The 21701-nt window shown below is 38.5% G+C and overlaps 1 protein-coding gene across 12 annotated transcripts in view; it reads left to right on the top strand.

The window, feature by feature from the left end:
- Positions 1-21701, top strand: part of OXCT1 (3-oxoacid CoA-transferase 1) — a 147672-nt gene that overhangs the window by 61873 nt on the left and 64098 nt on the right. For 11 of the 12 annotated variants that reach the window (XR_014830730.1, XR_014830731.1, XR_014830729.1 and 8 more), the window contains 6 exon segments: positions 8839-8946; positions 10225-10339; positions 12783-12877; positions 14627-14675; positions 20660-20732; positions 21361-21436. Coding sequence is in view for 7 of the 12 variants with exons in the window: in XM_085001591.1 (XP_084857717.1) it covers positions 8839-8946; positions 10225-10339; positions 12783-12877; positions 14627-14675; positions 20660-20732; positions 21361-21436 (516 nt within the window). In the remaining 5 variants the exon portion in view is untranslated. 12 annotated transcript variants of the gene reach the window in all.

The following is a 21701-nucleotide window of genomic DNA, read 5'->3' as shown; positions in this document are numbered from 1 at the left end:
TATAAAGTAGCTTACAAGACAGCGGAAAATATACATAATGACCTCAATTAAAAATGGGGCTATAGGTACAGGGAACTATATCCAGTCTCTTGGGATAGACCATGGTGGAAGATAACGTAAGAAAGGAAATGTCTGTCACTTTGCTGTACAGTGGACATTGGCACAACATTGGAAGTCAACTATACTTTAGAAAAAAATTTTTTTCTAAAAAGTAGGGCTATAGGAAGAAAGAAAAGCAATGGTGGGGCTTTAAAATGGAGCTAGGACTGGACTAAAGTTTTATGCTATAAGGGTAAACACAAGATGTCAGATTAAAAACTACTCATTTATATAGTCAATAGTACATACAACTTAAAGGAAGCTAATGATCAAGTGAAGTATGACTATTCTTGACATTAAAACTAGACAGAATTTTATCTTAGCACCTTCTTTCAATTGCAAGGAAAGAACTCTTTTGGCCTTTTTTATATATATATATATATATATATATATATATAATGGCTACACCTGTGGCATATGGAAGTTCCCAGGCTAGGGGTCAAATTTGAGCTGGAGCTGCCTCCCTATACCACAGCAACATAGGATCTAAGCTGCATCTGTGACCTACACCACAGTTCATGGCAACTCTGGATCATAACCCACTGAGCAAGACCAGAGATCAAACCCACATCCTCCTGGATGCTAGTCAGGTTCATAGCACAATGGGAACTCTAGAAAAGAACTCTTTATAACTGTGGTGTACAGATACAGGTTTTCTTCAAAACCATACTAGTCTTGAAGCATTAAAAGAGTGGCTGGGCTTCTTAATAATTTTTTTTTTCACCAAAACTTTTGCTAAATACTTGGAGGTCTTGGAGTTCCTGTCGTGGCACAGCGGAAACGAATCCAACGAGGAACCATGAGGTTTCGGGTTTGATCCCTGGCCTCACTCAGTGGGTTAAGGATCCGTTGTTGCCGTGAGCTGTGGTGTAGATTGCAGATGCGGCTCCGATCCCAAGTTGCTGTGGCTCTGGCCTAGGCCGGCAGCTACAGCTCCGATTGGACCCCTAGCCTGGGAACCTCCACATGCCTGAGATTGTCTTCTCTGATACATATGGGAATGTATCTATTCAGAATTGCCTGTTCCACCCAGAGTCTTACCCCTTAACCATAAGAAACTCAGGATGTATTCGCTGCCTTCATTGAGGACTTTGATAAAGACATTGAACCACTGAAGCACTAAACAGGTGTTTTTGTTTTGTTTTGTTTTGTTTTTGTCTCTTTAGGGCCATACCCATGGCATATGGAGGTTCCCTGGCTAGGGGTGGAATTGGAGCTGCAGCTGCTGGCCTAAATCACAGCCATGGCAATGTGCGATGGGGATCCAGGCTGCATCTGTGGCCTACACCGCAGCTCATGGCACCGCCAGATCCTTAACCCACCTGAGCGGGGCCAGGGATCGAACCCATTTCCTCATGGGTCCTAGTCAGGTTTGTAAGCCACAATGGGAACTCCTAAAACCAGGGTTCTTTTCTAATCTCAGGTCTCGCTGAGGCTGGAGGGTGGAAATGGGGGTATTTTGTGGACAAATCCCCTGAAATCTTAAGAAGGATTTTAAAGGTCAGGAAATATTTTTGTGTGTGAACAGATGTTAAAGCTTTCATCAGATTCTCAGAGAAATATATATTTCCCCTAAAGTCAAAAACCACAGCATCAGAGACCTCTATGTCAAGCCACTTTTGTGCTTCTTCAAGTAGTTATTATCTACCTATCTACACACCAGAATGGGCTCTGTTTCCTACATTGTTGTAACTAGTTGGTGCTTAATTCATATTGATTCGTTAAAGTCAAGTTACACTCTGCCACCATGTCTATAAAACCCTCGCATGAAGGAGTTCTTTTAGGTGCTTCGTGAAATACTGTGCTTTCTCCTGGCTCACTAGTGTGCTAGCTATATCTGCAAACTAATGAAGTTCACTTTCATGGCTTGGTTTGAGGGGAATCTTCTGGTGTCTAATAGTATCCTTTTCTCTGTTTAGGACCTTACAGACCATTTGTTTAGCAATCCATTTTAATTTATTTTTAAAAATTTTTTAATTTTTTTGTCTTTTTTAGGGCCACACCCACAGCATATGGAAGTTCCCAGGCTACGGGTTGAATTGGAGCTGGAGCTGCCAGCCAGAGCAACATGGATTGCAACACCAGATCCTTAACCCACTGAGCGAGGGCAGGGATTGAACCCACGTCCTCATAGATCTAGTTGGGTTGGTCACCACTGAGCCATGGCAGGAACTCCAGCAGTCCATTTGTGAACACTATTGTGAATCAAGCTCCATTTTGAAAAGGAGTATGTTTGTATATTTGCCTCCCTCCATCTACTGACATCTCTACCATTTTTCACTTGACTCTAACTCTGTGACCATATTTCCAGTCTCTTCAAGAGTCCTGGGATATAATTTTTGTTGGGTCTATAGCCTAGAATTAGTTTGGAGAATCTAGGTATCTCCTCTTGGAGTTCAGTTCTTCCTTAGCTATGTTAGTTCTGTGTTAGTTCTGCCCTTTCCTTTTCCCTGATGGGGAAAGCAGGAGCAAAATGGGTTTGAACTGCTGTGATGATCTTGTCCGAATTCCCCATCAGCAACAACAACGAAGTCATTGCTTCCGGAAACCATGCTTTCATCATCTATAGCATGTGGATAGGACCCATTAAATTTTGTGTCTTTTGACCTGCATCTTAAAATTTCACGTGACCTCCATTTGTCCTACGTCATGCGTGTCTCTCCTTTGTAGGAGCCTTTTTAAAAATGGGGAAACACATAGTTATCCATGTTATTATAGTCTTTCTTTGTATACCATTCTCATCAAGATGGTCCATTTTCAGATCCATTTTCAAATTGTCGGAATGGGTGTTTAAGAACCTCACATGCCTCGTACCCCCTTCTGTTACATAGAGTTTCTGACTACTTGATATTGCTTTTTTTTTTTTTTTCTCTATCTCAACTTTTTGAAATCTGATTTATTTCAATGACCAGAATACATTTCTATGTATGCCAGGATTCAGTTCCTGGTCTATTACAAATTCCAATTTTATATTGTCACTTTCTCTCAGGGCTTCCATCATTTCTACTTTACCATGCAATTTATCCTTATTGGTTAGAAGTCTAGAATCATGGTTTCTCTCACTGTTTCATTCTAAAAAATAGGACTTGTCAGAAGGCAATATAGAATTTATCAGCAGAATATGATGAACAGGAGATGTTCAAATAATTGGCATCTCCCGTGATATCACCATCTTATATCATTATCTTATTTCTGAGCCAATTTCATCATTTCTATTAAAAATACACCATCTACATCTTTAGTTTGGTGAGCCTCTGATTATATGGCCATTAGTGTGATATTCTTTCTCCTTTTAAAGTCACTTGAAATATATTTTACCAGATCTCATTGCTAGGTCAGTGTGTATATTTTCTTGACATAGCTTGTTCTTTTGTCAGCTTATTTTCACTGGACATTGGAGAGTGTCCATTGGCATGAGATCCAGTCTGCCAGATTTCAATAATGACTATGAAATCATATTTAAAACTATTTATAAGGTTGCAAATTCATTAACAGTTACTCATCTTTTCAGTCTTGGTGCTTTTCTGTAGAGGCACCTAAGAGCCTATGTATTTGTTCCAGGCACTTTTAGCTTTCATGCCTTTTTCTCCTGTATTTTTGTACTTGTCAGATCACTCCTGAGCATGAAGCTTAAGAAGATATGGATTTTCTTATTCCCTTGGATTTTTTAATTATTGTTTTTATTTATTTTTTGCTGTTTTGGATTTTTGGGAAAGATGTCTTGCATGCTGACCCCCTTTTGCTCCACATTTTCTCTTCCTCTTACCCCTTTTTTGGGGGTTAAATTAGTATCTAGCACACCTCTGAATCTAGCTTGTTATTTTTCTATTATTGGCTCATTGCCTCTTCCATTGTTTTTAGTCTTCCAGTCTTTTTTTTTTTTTTTTTTTTCCAACTAATTCGGGGTTACTTTTTTTTTTTTTTTTTTTTTTTTGTGATTCTAGCCATTATTGCTTGTTGTTGTCTGCTTTTTAAATTTTTTGACAGAAGAAGAATATTCATCCTAAGCCTTTTTGAAGGTTAAAATGATTCAGGAAAAAAAATCTGCAACGTGATTCCTCCCTTTCCTCCCACCACAGCCCTTACTGGGAATTGCACAGTGAGGTTAACAAGTGCACCACTTTTCTCTCTAACAGGCTTTAGAGTTAGGCCCATTTTTGTGGCTATAACTGATTGAGGTTGTCACTAAAATAAGATAGAAAACAAGAAGGCTTGCTGCTCCTCTGTTACCTTAGCTGAAATATAAATAATGTTTGCCAAGTAAAAACAAAAACATTGTCAATCAGCATATGTAAAACAAAACAAAACAAAACAAAAAACCATTGTCACTGAAAGATGAATTCTTACCTTTCTCCAAACTTTAAAAGCAAACTTTTCAGAATTGTAAAGTAGGAAGTGTGCAGGGCAGAGAAATCAACCTTTCCAAACAAAGTTCAAATCAATAATAATTAACATTTCCTAGCCTCTATTTTCCTGCTAATGACAAGACTAATTAGAGAAGCCTCAAGTGTCTGGATTTCTGGGTGTACCAGCTGGGGCTGCGTAAGAACCATGCATAGTGCCAGGGAAAAGTCTGGGTGGCTCTTAGCTACCACCATTCCTCCTTCTTGAGCTTGGCCAAGGACACTTAAAACATGTCCACTGTTTTGCACTATGGCTTTTTCTTTGTCCTTTATTCCCTATTGTACCAACTTCTGATTTCAGGAGGTACATTTCTGCTGTGCTTAGGAAGAGCTCTTAGGAGCTTTTATTTTTACTTCTTCCTTAATGAACTCTTTTTATTCATCTTTTTCTTTTCAGATTTCGTTTGACTCTTATGTTATTGCCTGATCTTACCAGACTTCCCCCTCACCACATTGTTCTTTCTCAAGATCACACAAAACCAGCACAGAAGACTGCAGTCCTTTCAATAGCTAGCATTAAGATAGTTCTGCCTCTTCTTCATCTTTTTTTTTTTTTTTTTTTGGTAAACTCTTTTCACAGATTGTCTGAAAACATATGTTTTCTTCTTTTGGTTTGTACTTCAAATATTTTCTTCCTCTGTGATTAACTCTGCTAACCAACTCTGGGAAGGCTTTGAATTTTGTATAGAAATTTGCAGTACTGTTCAGTGTTGATATTGTTTTGACAAATGCTGCCCATGCATTTTCGACAATAGGAAAATCATTCATATTAGGATGACAATGTCTGGAACTGATTACTTTTAACTGAATCCTTGCTTTTCATCAGTGTTTTAGTGGGATAGATTCCTTCATTCCATTTGCTGTGAAAGTCATGATGTAATTGTCCTTGGTAAAGGGACTCTGTTTTAATTTGGAGTTTTTTGTGAAATCTCTCTTTGGCAGAACCATAAGAAAAGAAGAATTGGTTACCATCAACATTTTTTGGTTTAAGTGAAAAGTATTACTTTTTTTTTTCTTCTTCATTGTGTTTCTTGCTCCTACCGAAGAGTGGAGGCAGGGAGACCAATTAGGAAGCTTATGCAATAATTCAAGCAAGAGATAAGAGGGCCTGAACTTTTGGAACAGCATTAGGCATGGAGGATAATTTATATTTTCTTAAAACATGTAAAAAAAAGAGTTTATTTCATAACATCATAAGTGCTTTTGGAGTTTAGAAACCACAGTTTTTCTTAAGTCTCTGTTTTCTGTATAATTTGTCCTTTTGGCACATGTCTAACTAATTAAGGAATTTATTAATTACATCTTCCACTTATGTATTTCCTAGTTTTAGAAACTATGTACTTGGCGTCTATCGCATCTTTAAAAAAATTTTTTGTAGGGCAGAATTTTTGTAGGGCAAAAATTTGGTCTGGTGGTCTAGAGATTAGGACTCAGCACTTTCACCTCTGTGACCTGGGTTCAGTCCCTGACCTGGGAACTGAGATCCCACATCAAGCTGCTGCACACCATGGTCAAAAAGAAAAGGGGAAAAAAATGTAGGCTTTTCACTTTTTGATTGCAACAGTAAAATTCAACAAAAATAACTTGTACTATATCATCCAGAGATAATAATTATTAACATTTTAATATTAATTTCCTTTGTTTTTTCCTCTCAGTTTTTTTGTAGCTATAGAAATAATTGAGCAAAAGAACATATCTGTAAATATTTATATAAAACCTTGCATTTTATAAAACATTATATCATGAGACATCATTAAATATTATGAGAGCACCATATTGACTTATCATATATATTTTACCATTATCCTATTGTTGCTCCTTTAGGATGTTCCCAACTCATTATTCTTTTAACAAATGCTGTGTCCAGTATTTTCAGGAATAGCAAGCCTTCGCTTATGTCCTCAGAATAATGGCTTCGTATATATCCTTAGAATAATATATCCTCAGGATAAAGTTTTTTTAAGTCAAGAACTTCTTTGAAGGCTTAAATAAGTATAAATATGTGAGTGAACCCTAGTGGCTGACTAGTTGAAAAAGTAAAAGTAGGAGTTCCCGTCGTGGTGCAGTGGTTAACGAACCTGACTAGGAACCATGAGGTTGCAGGTTCGATCCCTGCCCTTGCTCAGTGGGTTAACGATCCGGCATTGCCATGAGCTGTGGTGTAGGTTGCAGAGGCGGCTCGGATCCAGCATTGCTGTGGCACTGGCATAGGCTGGTGGCTATAGCTCCGATTCGACCCCTAGCCTGGGAACCTCCATATGCTGCGAGAGCGACCCAAGAAAATGGCAAAAAGACAAAAAAAAAAAAAAAAAGAAAAGGTAAAGGTAGTACTTAGCTGCTCTGTCCTTCCTATGTCCACCTCCTGTTTACCTGGTCACTCCCTTGCTTGCAGTGGACTGGAAGGGAATCAATATGCCAGAGGCCTGGTAACCTGATGAATATGTAGAAAGTGAGTGTCCTGCTCTTGATATATCAGAGCATAGAGAAGTTTAGAGGAGAAGATAAAGAGGATAGTGATGGGGAGTCCCCTTGGCTCCCCCTAACTCATTCTCAGAAGAATGTGGATAGACACCTGTATTCACTATTTCAACTTGAATGCCCACATGTTTATTGATTCTTCCTTAAAGTTTTTGTTTGATTTTTATTAAGATCCTTCTGTTCGTCAAAGAAGATAGCTTTTTTTAAAAAATTATTTTTTATTATAGTTCATTTACAGTGTTCTGTCAATTTCTGCTGTACAGCAAAGTGACCCAGTTATACATTTATATACATTCTTTTTTCCACATTATCCTCCATCATGTTCCATCACAAATGATTAGATTAGATTAGTTCCTTGTGTTATGCAACAGGATCTTGTTGCTTATCCACAAAGAAGATAGCTTTTATCAACCATGTCCTTTTCTTTTTCAGCTGTTTGGGAGCAGGGCGCAATGATGAAAATGACACTTGTGATCCTTGTTATTCTTTCATTGTAGGAGGAATTGGCATGGGCATACCTAGTAGGATAGCATAAAGAGGGCTACTTAACCTCAACCCTACTTCTGTAGAGTTCAGTTACTAGTTTAGGAGAGTAGTTTAATACAACTCTCCTTGTACAAGTCAATTCATTTAAGTAGGTTGTTCTATTAAGGTGGGCATTCTCAGTCTTCAAGATAATATTTTCCTTGGCACCAAAAAGATAATTTCTCTCTCTCTCTCTTCCTATTTTTTTTTTTTTTTTGTCTTTTTAGGGACACACCCTCAGCATATGGAGGTTCCCAGGCTAGGGGTCAATTCAGAGCTGCAGCTGCCAGCCTACGCTATAGCCACAGCAAAGCCACATCTGAGCCATGTCTGCCACCTACACCACAGCACGGCAACATCGTATCCTTAAGCCCCTGAGCGAGGTCAGAAATTGAACCTGAGAACCTGAGTCCTCGTGAATACTAGTCAGATTTGCTCCCCCTGAGCCACAATGGGAACTCCTAAAAAGATAATTTTTTGATCTCAGCGGTGGTGACCTTAGTTTCTTGATCTTTGTTATTCTGGATTTTTAAAAATCTTGAAACAAAACAAAACAAAAAGTCTTTGAAAAATCTTTAAAAAAGCAATTTCTTTTGTCCTTCTTAAAAATGAATTCTAAAATAGCAAACTTGGAACATTCAGTATTGTTATAAAATGCCCTTTTGCTCTGTGAATAACCTTAATTCTAATTATTAGAAACTCTAGTTATTAGCTAATATTTCCTTTTTCAAATTTCCATATTGAAATTAATTTTAATCTTAAAGTAAAATTATTTCAGCAATTGCAATTCTATCACGATCCTAGGAAGCTAATGACAGCAATAATTAAAAATGGTTACAATTAGCATTTGTATCTATATTTAAAAAGTAATTGACCAAGCAGATGTTGTTACAGATTTTTGTCTTTGATATGATAAATTTTCCATTAATTCTGAAAATCTGGATTTAAGGAACATGTTTTCAGATTTTTCATAGTTGAGCTGCAATTTGTGAAAGTTCAAGCAGCTGTACTGACAAATCTTTTGTCGATTTGTAACCAAGGCTGTTTTAAGCAAAGTTCTAGAGCTTTATGTTCTGTATTTTATGTTCAGACAAATGTAATTGAATTTCTTTTTTTGTGGGTCCAAAAGTTTGTGTGTGTGTTTGTGTATGTGTATTTATTCTTTTTATTTCTTTTTGATATGTATGTGTATTTGTGTGTGTATGTATTTTTTTTTATATTGTATATCTGACTTAAGTTGGAGGTAAAAGTGCATACACTTCACCTTTTTTAAATAAAAAAATACTCAGTTTACATTCTTGCTACTTAATTAAAAATTTTTTTCTTTGTCTAGGTTGAAGAAATTGTGGATATTGGATCATTTGCCCCAGAGGACATTCATATTCCTAAGATTTATGTACATCGCCTTGTAAAGGGAGAAAAATATGAGAAAAGAATTGAGGTAATTGACTTAGCTTGTTTGTCAGTATTTATGGATCTGACTGTCAGAGAGATGTGTGCCTGGGGCCACTCCAGATGATAAGGAATTAGAGCTGAACAGGAAGTCTTGCCATGAATCTTAATAGGAGCTTCTCATGTGTCCATCTTGAGGGAACACGATCATCTATGTAATTGTCCAGCTCAACAGAGACTTGTGTTTACAACATGCGTATCACTAAGTTACATGATTCTCTAGGCTGTGTCTTCCAGGCTTTTGTAACTGTCCTAATTTATGATGCATAGTTTTGGCTGGCTTCCTTCAGGGGTAGAGAAGTATAATCAGATCTTTGGTAGCTATACTCCTGATGGACTCTTAGTGTTTGAGTGTTTAGAACTGTCTATCTATCTTGAAGTCTATGCGTGTTAGAGAGTCTAGAAAGAATATAATTTCCCATGAGTGTTGGGCTCTGGGCAGCTGGTGAGTATTAGACTGTGGCAAGGAGTGGGTTCCAGGAGCACTGGAGGTACTCTGAGAACATGAAGAGCAGCTGGGCCAGAGTTATTGATATCAAGATTCCAAAGTGTCTAAGGATCAGTAGCACGATAGACATGCAGTAAGAAATACCAGGGATTCAAAGACACCTCTTCTAATTGTGGACAAATGGAGAAATGTTCTGAAATCTAAAACGAATGTCAAAAGCCAGGGAGAAAAAAATGGGACAGTGGCAAACAGGAGCCAGAGTCCATATCAAAGAGAATTAGTAATGGAAGTAGTTTTCTGGGTGGTTTTAGATATTTGTATGATGCCTGTAATGCCATCGTTTATAGCAAATGCCAGTCTAGACTCTGCTGGTGGAAATAGGCAGTTGGCAGCAGCAATACCTGGTAAACACATTCTGACAGCCCTGCAAAAATGGAGTCCGAAGGCCTATTCATTCGTTCTGGTTTAGTCCCTGAACACCTGAGGAGAAGTTAGTTGCAGAAATTTTAAGACTAACACTAGTAATACTAAGTGTGGCAGTAAGAGAGGAATTACTTGCTTTGAAGAGACAGAACAAGTATATTTCCCTCTTCAAACAACTGACCTCTTTCACTCACTTTCTAAAGAATCATTTCTGTCATCAAATGTCATCCATATTATTCTTTTAAAAAATGCTCTCTATTATACTGCAGATTTGCCTCATAGTAATGGGGGAGAGTTAATTTTTTTTTTTTTTTCTGGGACAATTTTGTATTTCAGCTGTGATAAAATACAAGGTATACCTCAACCATGAATAATTTTTTTCTGTTTATTTTGAAGCGTTTATCAGTCCGGAAAGAGGAAGATGTAAAAACCAGATCTGGTAAACTTGGAGATAATGTAAGAGAACGGATCATCAAGCGGGCGGCTCTTGAATTTGAGGATGGCATGTATGGTATCCTTTATTCTTTCTGTGATTGGGCAGAGATGTAGTACTCGCTTTTTACATCCTTATCAGGTTACTAGGGCTCTTACATAGTGATTCTTTTCTAGACTATTGTAACTTCCAAAATAATTGATCAATTTTTATAAAATGTGGCATATAACCTAAAGATATCAAGATGTATGAAACTAGAATTAAAATCCATTTGCCTTCTTGAAACAAAGTGGTTACCAAGAATTTGCTTAGCTTTTCTCTAAAATACAGTGGATTTCAGTACATTCTGGCATTTGGCTAAAGATAATTGGGAAAAGAGATTACCCAAGATGAGGGTTTCAAATATCAGAAGTACTAGTTATAACCCATGCTATTTACTTTCTCTGTGTTCTGACATTTACACACTCATTGAAACATAAGACCCAACTTCTTAACAACCTCTTGTTTCCCTTGGCAGAGATCCCGTGAGTGTACCATTATATATCTGATGTTGTATAACGATATTCAATGAATGGTTCAAATTCTTCATAATTTTTTAAAAATTTTATTTCTGTCTTTTTGTCTTTTCTAGGGCATATGGAAGTTCCCAGCCTAGGGGTCCAGTCAGAGCTGCAGCTGCTTGCCTACACCACAGCCACAGCAATGCAGGATCCGAGCTGTGTCTGGAACCTATACCACAGCTCATAGCAACGCTGGATCATTAACCCACTGAGCAAGGCCAGGGATTGAACCCACGACTTCATGGTTCCTAGTCAGATTTGTTAACCACTGAGCCAGGGCAGGAACTCCAAATTCTTCTTTAGATATTTTGTTTAAAAAGAGGTAGGTAGAGGTAATTTAGTGCAATTACTATTTTGATTTTGAATGTGTTTAAATAATAGTGCATTCACCATTTTGCTAATTTTCAAGCTGTTTAGCTATATAATACAAATACATTATTTTATTTATTTTTTTGTTTTTTGGCTGTGCTTGTGGCATGTGGAAATTCCCAGGCCAGGGACAGATCACTCACCATAGCAGTGACTCTAGCTGTTGAAGTGACAACACTGGATCTTTAACGTACTGTACCACAAGGGAGCTCCCATATAAAGTCAAATAGTGTATAGTAAGATAAATATTTGTCAAATGGTGAATATAGTAAAGCCATACTTAAAGTCCTGGGATAGGAGGTACTAGAAACATGACACATGTCTCCATTCTCTGAGCTACCATTAGTCCAAGAATATCATCGTTTGGGCCGATATTGACTGGGAGGACTCTCTTTTTCTACTTTGTTGGGGTTTTTTGGTCTTTTTAGGGCCATACCCATGGCATATGGAGGTTCCCAAGCTAGGGGTCGAATCAGGAACTGTAGCTGCTGGCCACAGCAGTGTAGGATCCAAGTCATGTCTGCGACCTAAACCACAGCTCATGGCAGCGCCGGATCCTTTTAACGCACTGAGCGAGTTCAGGGATCGATCCTACCTCCTCATGGATACTAGTTAGGCTTGTTACCGCTGAGCCACGGTGGGAACTCCCAGACTTACTGTCTTCACAGGAGGTGACCTGGTTCATTGAGTTGTCTTGCTGGCTATACTGGTCTACAGTATGGCTGCATAGACAAACTTTATCTTCTCTGGCCATAAGTCACAAAGAACTTATTATCAGAATCTCATCAGAGCGCCACCATTCTTTGCACTAATTCTGGCCAGGTCTGTGTAGTGCAGTGGTAGTGGACAGCATGCACAGTTGTTCCAGGCAGCGTCAGTATTTCTGATCTGATCAGCCTGCTTATGTTGAGAGGCAGTATGGAATCCACATACTGCATACATGTCAGGGCCCTACTTTCATCATCCAAAGAAGATTTAATACCCTCAGCTCTTTGATGCTGTGGCACAGCTTCTTTTTATCTTGTATTCACTGAATCACCTTCCTCTTTGTATCTTGTAAGATTCACTTACCAAGGAATGTTATCACAGTGACCCAAAGGAATCTATACAGACATTTCAGTGTCGTCAAAAAAGTTTTTTTTGTAATTCAAACAGGGTAGCCATTTTTAGAATCATCTTTATTTTCCACTTGGAGTTTTGAGTAGTGAAAAATGTTTTTAAACAAAGGTCAGGCCATGTTACATCAGTCATCAGTCATAATAAGTCATAACACAGTCCAAATTTGCTAAATATGTCTTACAATAAAAATGACCTCTTGGCTAGTCTTCTGAGGCCACTACTTTGATATCTTTATGGGAAAAGCTGTGATGAATGAAGAGACTTTCTTTTTTTTTTTTTTTTGTGAAAAGACTTTCTTTTTGAAAAAAATTATAAAATAGTGCCTTGAAGGTGATGGGAGAATGTAGTCAATGATTCCATTACAAGTAAGTACCTTTCACGAAGGCTTCTGTTCAGATTTCTACATGTAGAAGATTTATGGCACAATCGCTCCACCTTTTGTATGCTGGACCTTAACATCTTTTTTTTCCCAGCTAATTTGGGCATAGGAATCCCACTTCTGGCCAGCAACTTTATCAGCCCAAATATGACTGTCCACCTGCAAAGTGAAAATGGAATCCTGGGTTTGGTAAGATAGAAATTAAAGTTTTATCAATCCAATCTTGATGGAGAATGAGATATTTCTTATAGTAACATCTGCTTGTAACTGAGAGTTGTTAGCTTAAAATTCCCAATTTTATTTTTATTTCTTTTTATGCACATAATAAAATATTTAACTTTTCTCATAAAATGGTGGTACTGGTGAGCATGTTGTACTGTATTTTATGGAGTAGATGGGAGTTTCCAGGCTCTGTGAACTTTCCAACTATGCCTCCTTTGTCTGTGTATTGGCTTCCACCGCCCTTATTGCACCTGCGTCAGAGACCTCACACGGGCCTGTTTAGGTAGCTATTTTTAACCTTTGTGTGATTGAACAAGATAGTGCAGGTCATTAACAATTCCGACCTTAAATAACAATCAATAAGGTTCAGTGTGAGAACCTGAAGAGTACGGTTTCTACTTTAGGAGAGTACATTTTTTAGCAGTGATTAATTCAAAAAGTTCCTCTCATGTAATAACCATTTTGAGGCTGTGTTCCTCAAAAGGGTAGACTTTTTCCATCCTCAAGATGAACCTTCCAGATGAACTCAACATTTTCATAGAATTTGGCCATTCTTTTTATTCAGTATTACACTAAAATTAAGAAATACTTTGGCTTCCTGGATAACATTTTTATTATTAATTATGGCAGAGATTACTTAGGGTTTTCCAATTTATAGTATTCCTAATCTTTTATTACTTCTCAGTAGAGCTTAACTGTTAGCGAAGTACAAATTGTATGTAAAATGCATATTTGGTATTTGAAACGTAAACAATGATCATGAGCATGTCGTTGATACTGACTGACTGAAGCAATAATTGTGACCATTTTGTCATATATCTTTTTTTTTTTTTTTCCCTTCCTTTTTAGGGCCACACTTGAGGCATATGGTGGTGCTCAGGCTAGGGGTCTAATCAGAGCTACAGCTGCCGGCCTACACCACAGCCACAGCAACGCCAGATCCAAGCTGCATCTCAGCCCACACCACAGCTCACGGCAACACTGGATCCTTAACCCACTGAGCGAGACCAGGGATCGAACCTGCAACCTCATGGTTCCTAGTCGGATTTGTTTCCGCTGTGCCGTGATGGGAACTCCAATAATTGTGACCATTTTCAAAAACATAAAAATGCTCTGAGTCTGGATGAAAGCGGATTTATGTTGCAGTCAAAGACATTGTTTTTAAGGTACCTTAGAGATTACCTAGAGTGACCCATTTCCTCATTTTGAAGACAAGGGAAATATGTTGATGTGAATTAACCTGTGGTCACTCTTTAAAGAAAAACTTACGCAAGTCTAAAACATTTCAGTTTATTTGAAGAATAAATTTTTGGGTGCTGCAAGCCAGAAAGCTGAAACTGTGCCTCTCCAGACCCTTTTGGCTGAATAAAGCAGCCGTTTATTCACTGATACCATCAGGAAGATGTGTGAATAACATTGCTGCATAGTAGGTACTAAATCATTACTTTTTTTACTGGCCTGTATTTCTAATAGCTTAAGATTTCTTTCAGTCTTTGGTAGTTTTTCATTTACCCAATCACAGTTATCAGTGTAGAAAAGACTAATGGATGTGAGAAACAGAGCCACAAAAACATCAGGATTATTTTTCAAAGGTTCACCTCAAGTCTTTTGTGATAAATTCCTTGGGTTTTTAGCAAAGTTATTTATATTATGGTTTTAGTGTGTGATTCATTGAGAAACTTCTTTTCCTAATTGAACATGTGCTTTATTTGATAGGGTCCATATCCTTTACAAAATGAAGTTGATGCAGATCTAATCAATGCAGGTAAACTCACTCATTATGTGTTTTTCCAGCATTTTATTCATTTCATTCTTTGCCAGATTGGGAGTTGGGCTTGATTCTCTGTCTTTTCCTGGAGAGTGCTCCGCTGTATTTTTTGTGGAGGAGGTGAGAGAAGCCTTCCTAGTGCCCTCTTTGTCCAGCTTGCTTGTCAGAGGGCTCCTCTATTTAGGGTAGACTAAGATAGAGGAGAAATTGGAGGAGGGCATATATATAGTGGCTGGAGCTTTGGTAGGTCAATGAAGTAGTATCGTGACGATACACAGAGAAGGCTCTTAGGTAGGATAACAAGGAATTAAAGCAAGGGACAGTTTACAAGGGTGTGGACAGAACTAAAGGAAACCAGAAAGGATGTGTTATCACTTCTAGCCTTCAGGGGCAGCTGTGGGGAAGGGCCACCTAATAGGAACCAGGTCTTTGTAGAGGAACACAGCCATCTTATAGAAACCTGGGTGAGGGTGAGGGTGGGGGTCTCCTCTGCTGGGCCTCCTGTTTGGGCCTCCCTTTGGCCAATCCCAGGTTGAAGTAGGTCTGCTTTCTCCTGGTGAAAAGGTGGGGAGTGGACCCATAGCAGCCAAAAGCAAGATCCAATGCTGGGGGTTTTGTTGTGGGTGATGCTTAACTGTCCTCTTGATGTCATTGTAATGGGGAGAGTGTCCTTTGGAAATTCAAGGGTGCTTAAGGATGTACTCTGCCACTCAGTGGGACCCAGGGATATGAGTGATCAATACAGTTTCTTCGAAGTGGAATCTCTAGCCTGTTTTTTCCTTTGTTTCTGCATTTGTATACTTCAAAAGCTATGTTATTAGCTTTTTATTTGACTGGAACACAGAGTCACATGTGGCAGCAGCCTAGAGGAGGAAAAACAGGTCAGACCTTTTGGCTACTGTCACTGTCCATGCTTGAGGCAACACCGCCACTGTGTAGGGGCTAAAGATTATCCTTAGAGTGGGGCTGTCCATAAGAAACTCATTTTTATATTCTAGCACAATTTTCCTTACCCTTCTTTTACTCCTAGTCACTCTACCCCCGCAGAAGTATTATTCTTATTTCATGTTCAAAAATAGTACGTGTAAATTTCAGAAGAGAAGCAATAGGAGCTGAACATAAAGGCCAGCTGCCAAATAGAATTGATGTTCGATGCTTAGAAATTTTGGAAGTAAAACAGCTTCTGGTTGAATAGTTGAATTAGTTAACACGACTAAACTCTGAAAGGCCCACTGTGATAAAGCAGTGACATTTAACCAAGGCTGTAATTTAATTGTACTGTACCCTTTAGCAATGGCTCATTGATCTGTGAAAATATTTGCTGCTTGGTTTAATTAATTTATGATGTTAGTGAGTTATCTGCAAAATGAATAACTCCATTTTCCAAATTTCAGCCTTGAGCTCCTAAAACCCACTTTCCTTGGAAAAGTAGTTAATTTTTTCAGTGACATCATTGGACAGTAGGCATTTCTGATTCCATTGAGCTTAAAAGTAGCTCAGTCCTAATGAAGCTACCAGTCTTAGATTCCAACTTCTGAGATACCATGTATAGTCCTAAACTACTTTGTAAACAAGATTTTGTTGCTTTTGGGAAGCCAAGCTACAAATGAGTGTCATAATATTCTAATTCTTTCATCAAAATCCTTTTCGGGATTTATGATGCTTTTAATTTGGGAGCTAAGTTAGGGAAGAAATACTTTGAGCTTGAGAACTCAGAATGTAAATTGATGGTTTCCTCAGCTTCCCAAATTTGGAAATTACCTGGAAGGTCAGACCACTGTGTTAATTTGAAAGGATTTTTTTTTTTTTTTGTCTTTTTGCCTTTTCTAGGGCCGTTCCCACGGCATGTGGAGGTTCCCAGGCTAGGGGTCTAATTGGCGCTGTAGCCACCAGCCTACACCAGAGCCACAGCAACTCGGGATCCGAGCCATGTCTGTGACCTACACCACAGCTCATGGCAATGCTGGATCCTTAACCCACTGAGCAAGGACAGGGATTGAACCTGCAACCTCATGGTTCCTAATCAGATTCACTAACCACTGAGCCACGGCGGGAACTCCTGAAAGGATTTTTAAAATAGAAATCCTTTGGAATGAATATAAAGGATTATGTTTCTGCGCATAATCAGTATATTAAAATTTAAAAATAATGCAACTATCTCTAAGGATCTCTTTTTCTAAATAATAATCTCATGGTTATGTAAAAATGATCACTTGAATAGCATTGCATAGTTTACAGTGTACTTTTTCACGTGTATTACATCGTTTGAGTGAAAACTTTTTATACATGTTGGGAAACTGACGCCCAGAAAAGTGAAGGTCAAGATCACATTGCCAGCGACTGGACTTACACACAGTCTCCTGCTCCCAGACCCTGGCCTCTTTCTCTGCACATTGAGCTATATCTGCTGATAACCTTGCTTTTACGAAGGTGTGGAAGGCAGTACCTAGAACATTTCTGAGACACCTGGAAGCTTTGTAATATCCTAGTGCAATTGGGAAATTTCTCATAAATCTCATGTTAGCTTTCATATTAATGTCTGTCTTGCATTCTTTTCTATTTCTCATTTTTAAAAAATTTTAATATGAAAATAATGTTTTAAATGCCTTAGCTTTGATTAACACTATGTTGGAAAGAACAACCATGTTAATCTTAAGACTTTGAAGCTCCCTGATTCCTGCCATATGCCTCTAGAGCAGTGGTTCTCACTAGGAAAGAGGGATGATTTTGCTCCTCTGGGGACATTTGACAATGTCTGGGGACATTTTCGATTGCCACTGTTACTGGCATTTAGTGGGTAGAGGCCAGGGATGCTGTGAAATATCCTACCATAGCCTGAACAGAGTTATCCAGCCCCAAGCATGAGTAATGCTGGCTCTAGAGGTCTGTATGCCACCTCTGAAGAATCACAGGCCTGCAGACTAAATTACACGTAGTATGGCATTCAAGATCCAATGGCTGCCACTGATCTTTCCAAATTTGTCCTTCACTATGCCTGGCAAGGGCTCCTGGGTCCATGCATACTGAACTGCTTGGTGTGTTTTGATCATGACTCATGCTTTCCTTCCTCCCTGATTTTGCTCTTCCTGTGCCCTTCACTTTTTGTTTTGTTCTATCTCTTCCTTTTTCATTCCCCATCTCTATCCATAATGTCCTATGGAAATGCATTATACTACCCTTCAAGTCCCGGTTCATTTGTCCTCCCCAAATCCTTCTGCAGCTCAGAAGTGCCCCTCCTTCAAACCCACAACACCTCTTGTGTCTCATAAGCATACCACATTTTTGTTTTGTAATTATTCATGTGTATTCATCTCTCTGGCTGGATGTTATGTTCCTTTTTCTTAGAACAGCAGTTCTCAAAGTGTGGTCCCCAGAGCCACAGAATTAGCATCCCCACCACCGGGGACTTGATAGAGATGGAAATTCTCAGGGCCTCCCACATGCCTACTGAATGAAAAACTCTGGGAGTTGAGCTCAGCAATCTGTGTTTTTATAAGCCCTTCATGTGATTCTGATGGGTGTTTAAAGTTTGAGAATCGTTTGTTTAGGGTATCTGTCTTTTGTGTGTAACAATGTTCAAGGCACATAGTAGGCATTTACTTGAATAACATGTTAAATCATGAACCACAGGACCAGTAACTATGAAATTGAATAACTCTATTGCCAGTATATTATGAGAGGATCCTTACATATATAGAGCAAAGCAGGAGGAGAGAGAAATCAATTAGGAATAGCCAAATAAAAAAGCCTCCTTTCTTTAAGATATTGATTATATTATTAATAGTTATTTCTTGACTAAATTTGGACATTGTATTTGAAAAGCATGGATTCAACTTTAGGATATCTATTTTTGTTCAAATAGTGAATGTCAAAGATGCTGAAAACTTACTTTGCTTTCAAAGAATGCATTTATAAGATACCAGACTATAATAGTAGGGGCCTGATAATAACGTTGTTTCTTAAGAGTTGTTTTCTGGGCTCTTCAGTAAAACCATCCTTATAAATCACATGGGGAGAGCTGAAGCTCTCTGCATTGATCTCAAAGTTCAAAGTTTCCTCTAAAGTGGTAAATAAAACCTTCTTTGGAAGTCATTATTATTTATCAAATAATTGAGAATTTTGTTTCTCTGCATTTGCAGCCTACAAATTCTTCCTTGCCTTTCCACCTCACAGTATTGGTGAGGAACTGAATTTGCTGAACAGGAAAGTTGTGTTAGAATAAGATTTAGTTATATTATGCTTGTCCTGAAACCTAGAGTTCATAAGCTGAACTCACTGTATAAGCCAACAGTTTGCCCCTGTAGCATTTCCCTAAAAGGGCAGTAGCATTGTTTGGTTTTTTTTTTTTTTTGGTAACAAGTTTGAGTGACAGTAATAAAAACTAATGTGTATGGAGCCCTTTCTCTGTGCCAGGTGCTAGAGTAAAGGTTTTACATGCATTATTTCATTTAATCCTCCAAATCTTATGTGCTGTCTAAAAGCCTGCCCTCATTAACCGTACCAGAAAGTACTGTCCAAAGCTTTTCAGCTTTATGGTACCTTATAAGATGCGAAAATGTCTCCCTTGTTTAGAATCATACTTTTTTGGACAATAAATAATTCAGCATAATTTAAAAAAATGTCTCCCTTGTTTAGAATCATACTTTTTTGGACAATAAATAATTCAGCATAATTTAAAAAGTATTACTCTTTCTTTATACTTGAGCTCAAATGGAGGGGGATATTGGTGGGAAAGTTAGCTTGTAGGTAAGAGTTGAGAAGTTGAGGCGGTACAGCAGTTGTTGCACAGCTGGGCATGGTCAGATCACTCTGGTCCTGTTGTGTCCAAGAGTTTTTCTCTATTCCAATCTTGGGATCACTTCTCCTTTGCCTTCTTTTGTCTGCCCTATTACACTGGGGCAGTGGCATGAGATGTCCTCAGCCAGTTGACTTACCTTTGGCAAAGGTGTGTGAGCATGCTTCTGTTAAGACCAGAAACCTCCTAAGCACCTGAAGCTCCTGAACAGACAGGAAATGGGTCATAAGAAGAAAGCAGGTGAGGTGATATTATTGGTTATGTGAGGACTAGATGACCTGGAAGAACTTTTCCCCCTCTGAACTTTTATTATGAGATGTAAGTTTGGGGAGAGGTCCTTTCAAGAGGACCCTTTGTGGTTTTAATAGAAACTGGAGGAGCAAGAGTGGAAAGATGAGGCAGAAGGAGAGATTGAAATGAGATTTGGGCTCAACGACATTAAGGAATTAGGTGGGGGCATCTCTTTCTAGATTATTCATTGATTTTTTTTTTTTTTTTTTTTTTTGCTTTTTAGGGCCAGACCCGCGGCATATGGAGGCTCCCAGGCTAGGGGTCAAATCAGAGCTATAAGCCGCCAGCCTATGCCACGGCCACAGCAACATAGGCTCTGAGCCGCATCTGCGACCTACACCACAGCTCAGCAAGGCCAGGGATCAAACCCGCAACCTCATAGTTCCTAGACGGATTCATTTCTGCTGTGCCATGATGGGGAGTCCGATTATTCATTGATTTTTATGAAATATCTGAGGGCATCTCTTGTGTCATTCCCTTCAAAGTTGTACTTCTTCATGTCTATTCCTTCATATCTTTGCTGTCTTCCTATTAAAATTTAACAGGGCCTATGAAGGGACCAGGTCTGGTGGGAGATGGGAAGGTTATATAATAATAGGCAATAGAGGAGTCTATTGTCTGTAGAGAATTTCAAAACAATAATAAAATTAAAATGGTCTGCTTTTTATTATCACCATGCAAGGACAAATCTGAACAAATGTTAGTGACAAAATGCTACTCTTCATAGGTGGGCAGTTTTCATCGTGTTCCCCTGTTGCTGTTGCATTTTGGTTAAGGGAGCCCTAGTTCTTTAGAAAACAGAAGGTATAAACCTCTCTCTCCACCATGATTTCCACTCCTAGAAATATAATTACCTTTCCCCCCGCTTCTTTCTTGTGTGTGTGTGTGTGTTTAGGCAAGGAAACAGTTACTGTTCTTCCAGGAGCCTCTTACTTCTCCAGCGATGAATCATTTGCAATGATTAGAGGGTATGTAATAACGGAGCCCCTCTTGTTTCACATGGTGTGGAATGAGCTGAGTCATCCCCTTAGTCTTTTAGCAAGACTCTGAAACATAACCACATCTCCCGGCCAGGAAATGATCATGGGCTTGTTTGGCTGCACCAAGATGTGAAATTATCCACATTGAATGTTGGGAATTGGAACATCCAGCCCGCTATTATTAAAAGAACCCTCCAAATGGGCTGTATAGCCGTGTGCCAGCTAAACTGAAGTAAACATTTTTAAGGCTCTTTCTGAGGATCTTTATATTTTCCACAAACTGTGTTTTCATTTTCTAGCTAGTGTTTGCCTTCAAATCAAACCACACTCTCCTTCACAGAAAGAAACAAACTCACTGTGTATACCTGTTTTCAGTTGTATTTTGGAGAAACTATAGGCCATGTTTTTGGTGTTGTTTTTTTTTTTTTTAATTTAAACCCTTAATGGTTATTTCTCTACATTAACTTAAGCCAATCTATTTGGAAATCAAGTGTTGGGTGGGGGAGAGCAAATGTATTTTGCGGGGATTAGAATTATTTTAATTGCTTGTAATTTCAGGCAAATGGTACATAAAGCTTGTAAAGTTTGCTTTATATTTCCTCTTTCTCTTTCTCAGGGGACATGTCAATCTAACAATGCTAGGAGCCATGCAGGTTTCCAAATATGGTGACCTGGCTAACTGGATGATACCTGTAAGTAGACATGTTTTCTTCTGAATTTTGCCTGGGTCAGAATAATTATTTTTGAAGAATTAAGGAAACTCTTATAATATCGCTATGAGTGCAGATATAAGTGTTATTTCAATATGTATTTTTCATTTCAGTTAAATCTTAATAAATCAACCATTAAAAACTGTTCAGCATTGCCAGTTTACTCTGTAGTTGAGCCTAAAAATAGGCAAAGTCAAGGCCAAAGCATAGAGAAACAGAGAAAAAAAAGGAAGACTAAAAAATAGGT

This window comes from Sus scrofa, chromosome 16 (assembly GCF_054392235.1).
Source record: "Sus scrofa isolate SSC_HxYL_T2T_F1_AM1 chromosome 16, Sscrofa_HxYL_maternal_Yorkshire_Landrace_v2.0, whole genome shotgun sequence".
Classification (NCBI taxonomy): Eukaryota; Metazoa; Chordata; class Mammalia; order Artiodactyla; family Suidae; genus Sus; species Sus scrofa.
The sequence above is the reverse complement of the archived record's forward strand: the minus strand, read 5'-3'. Positions and strand labels throughout refer to the sequence as shown.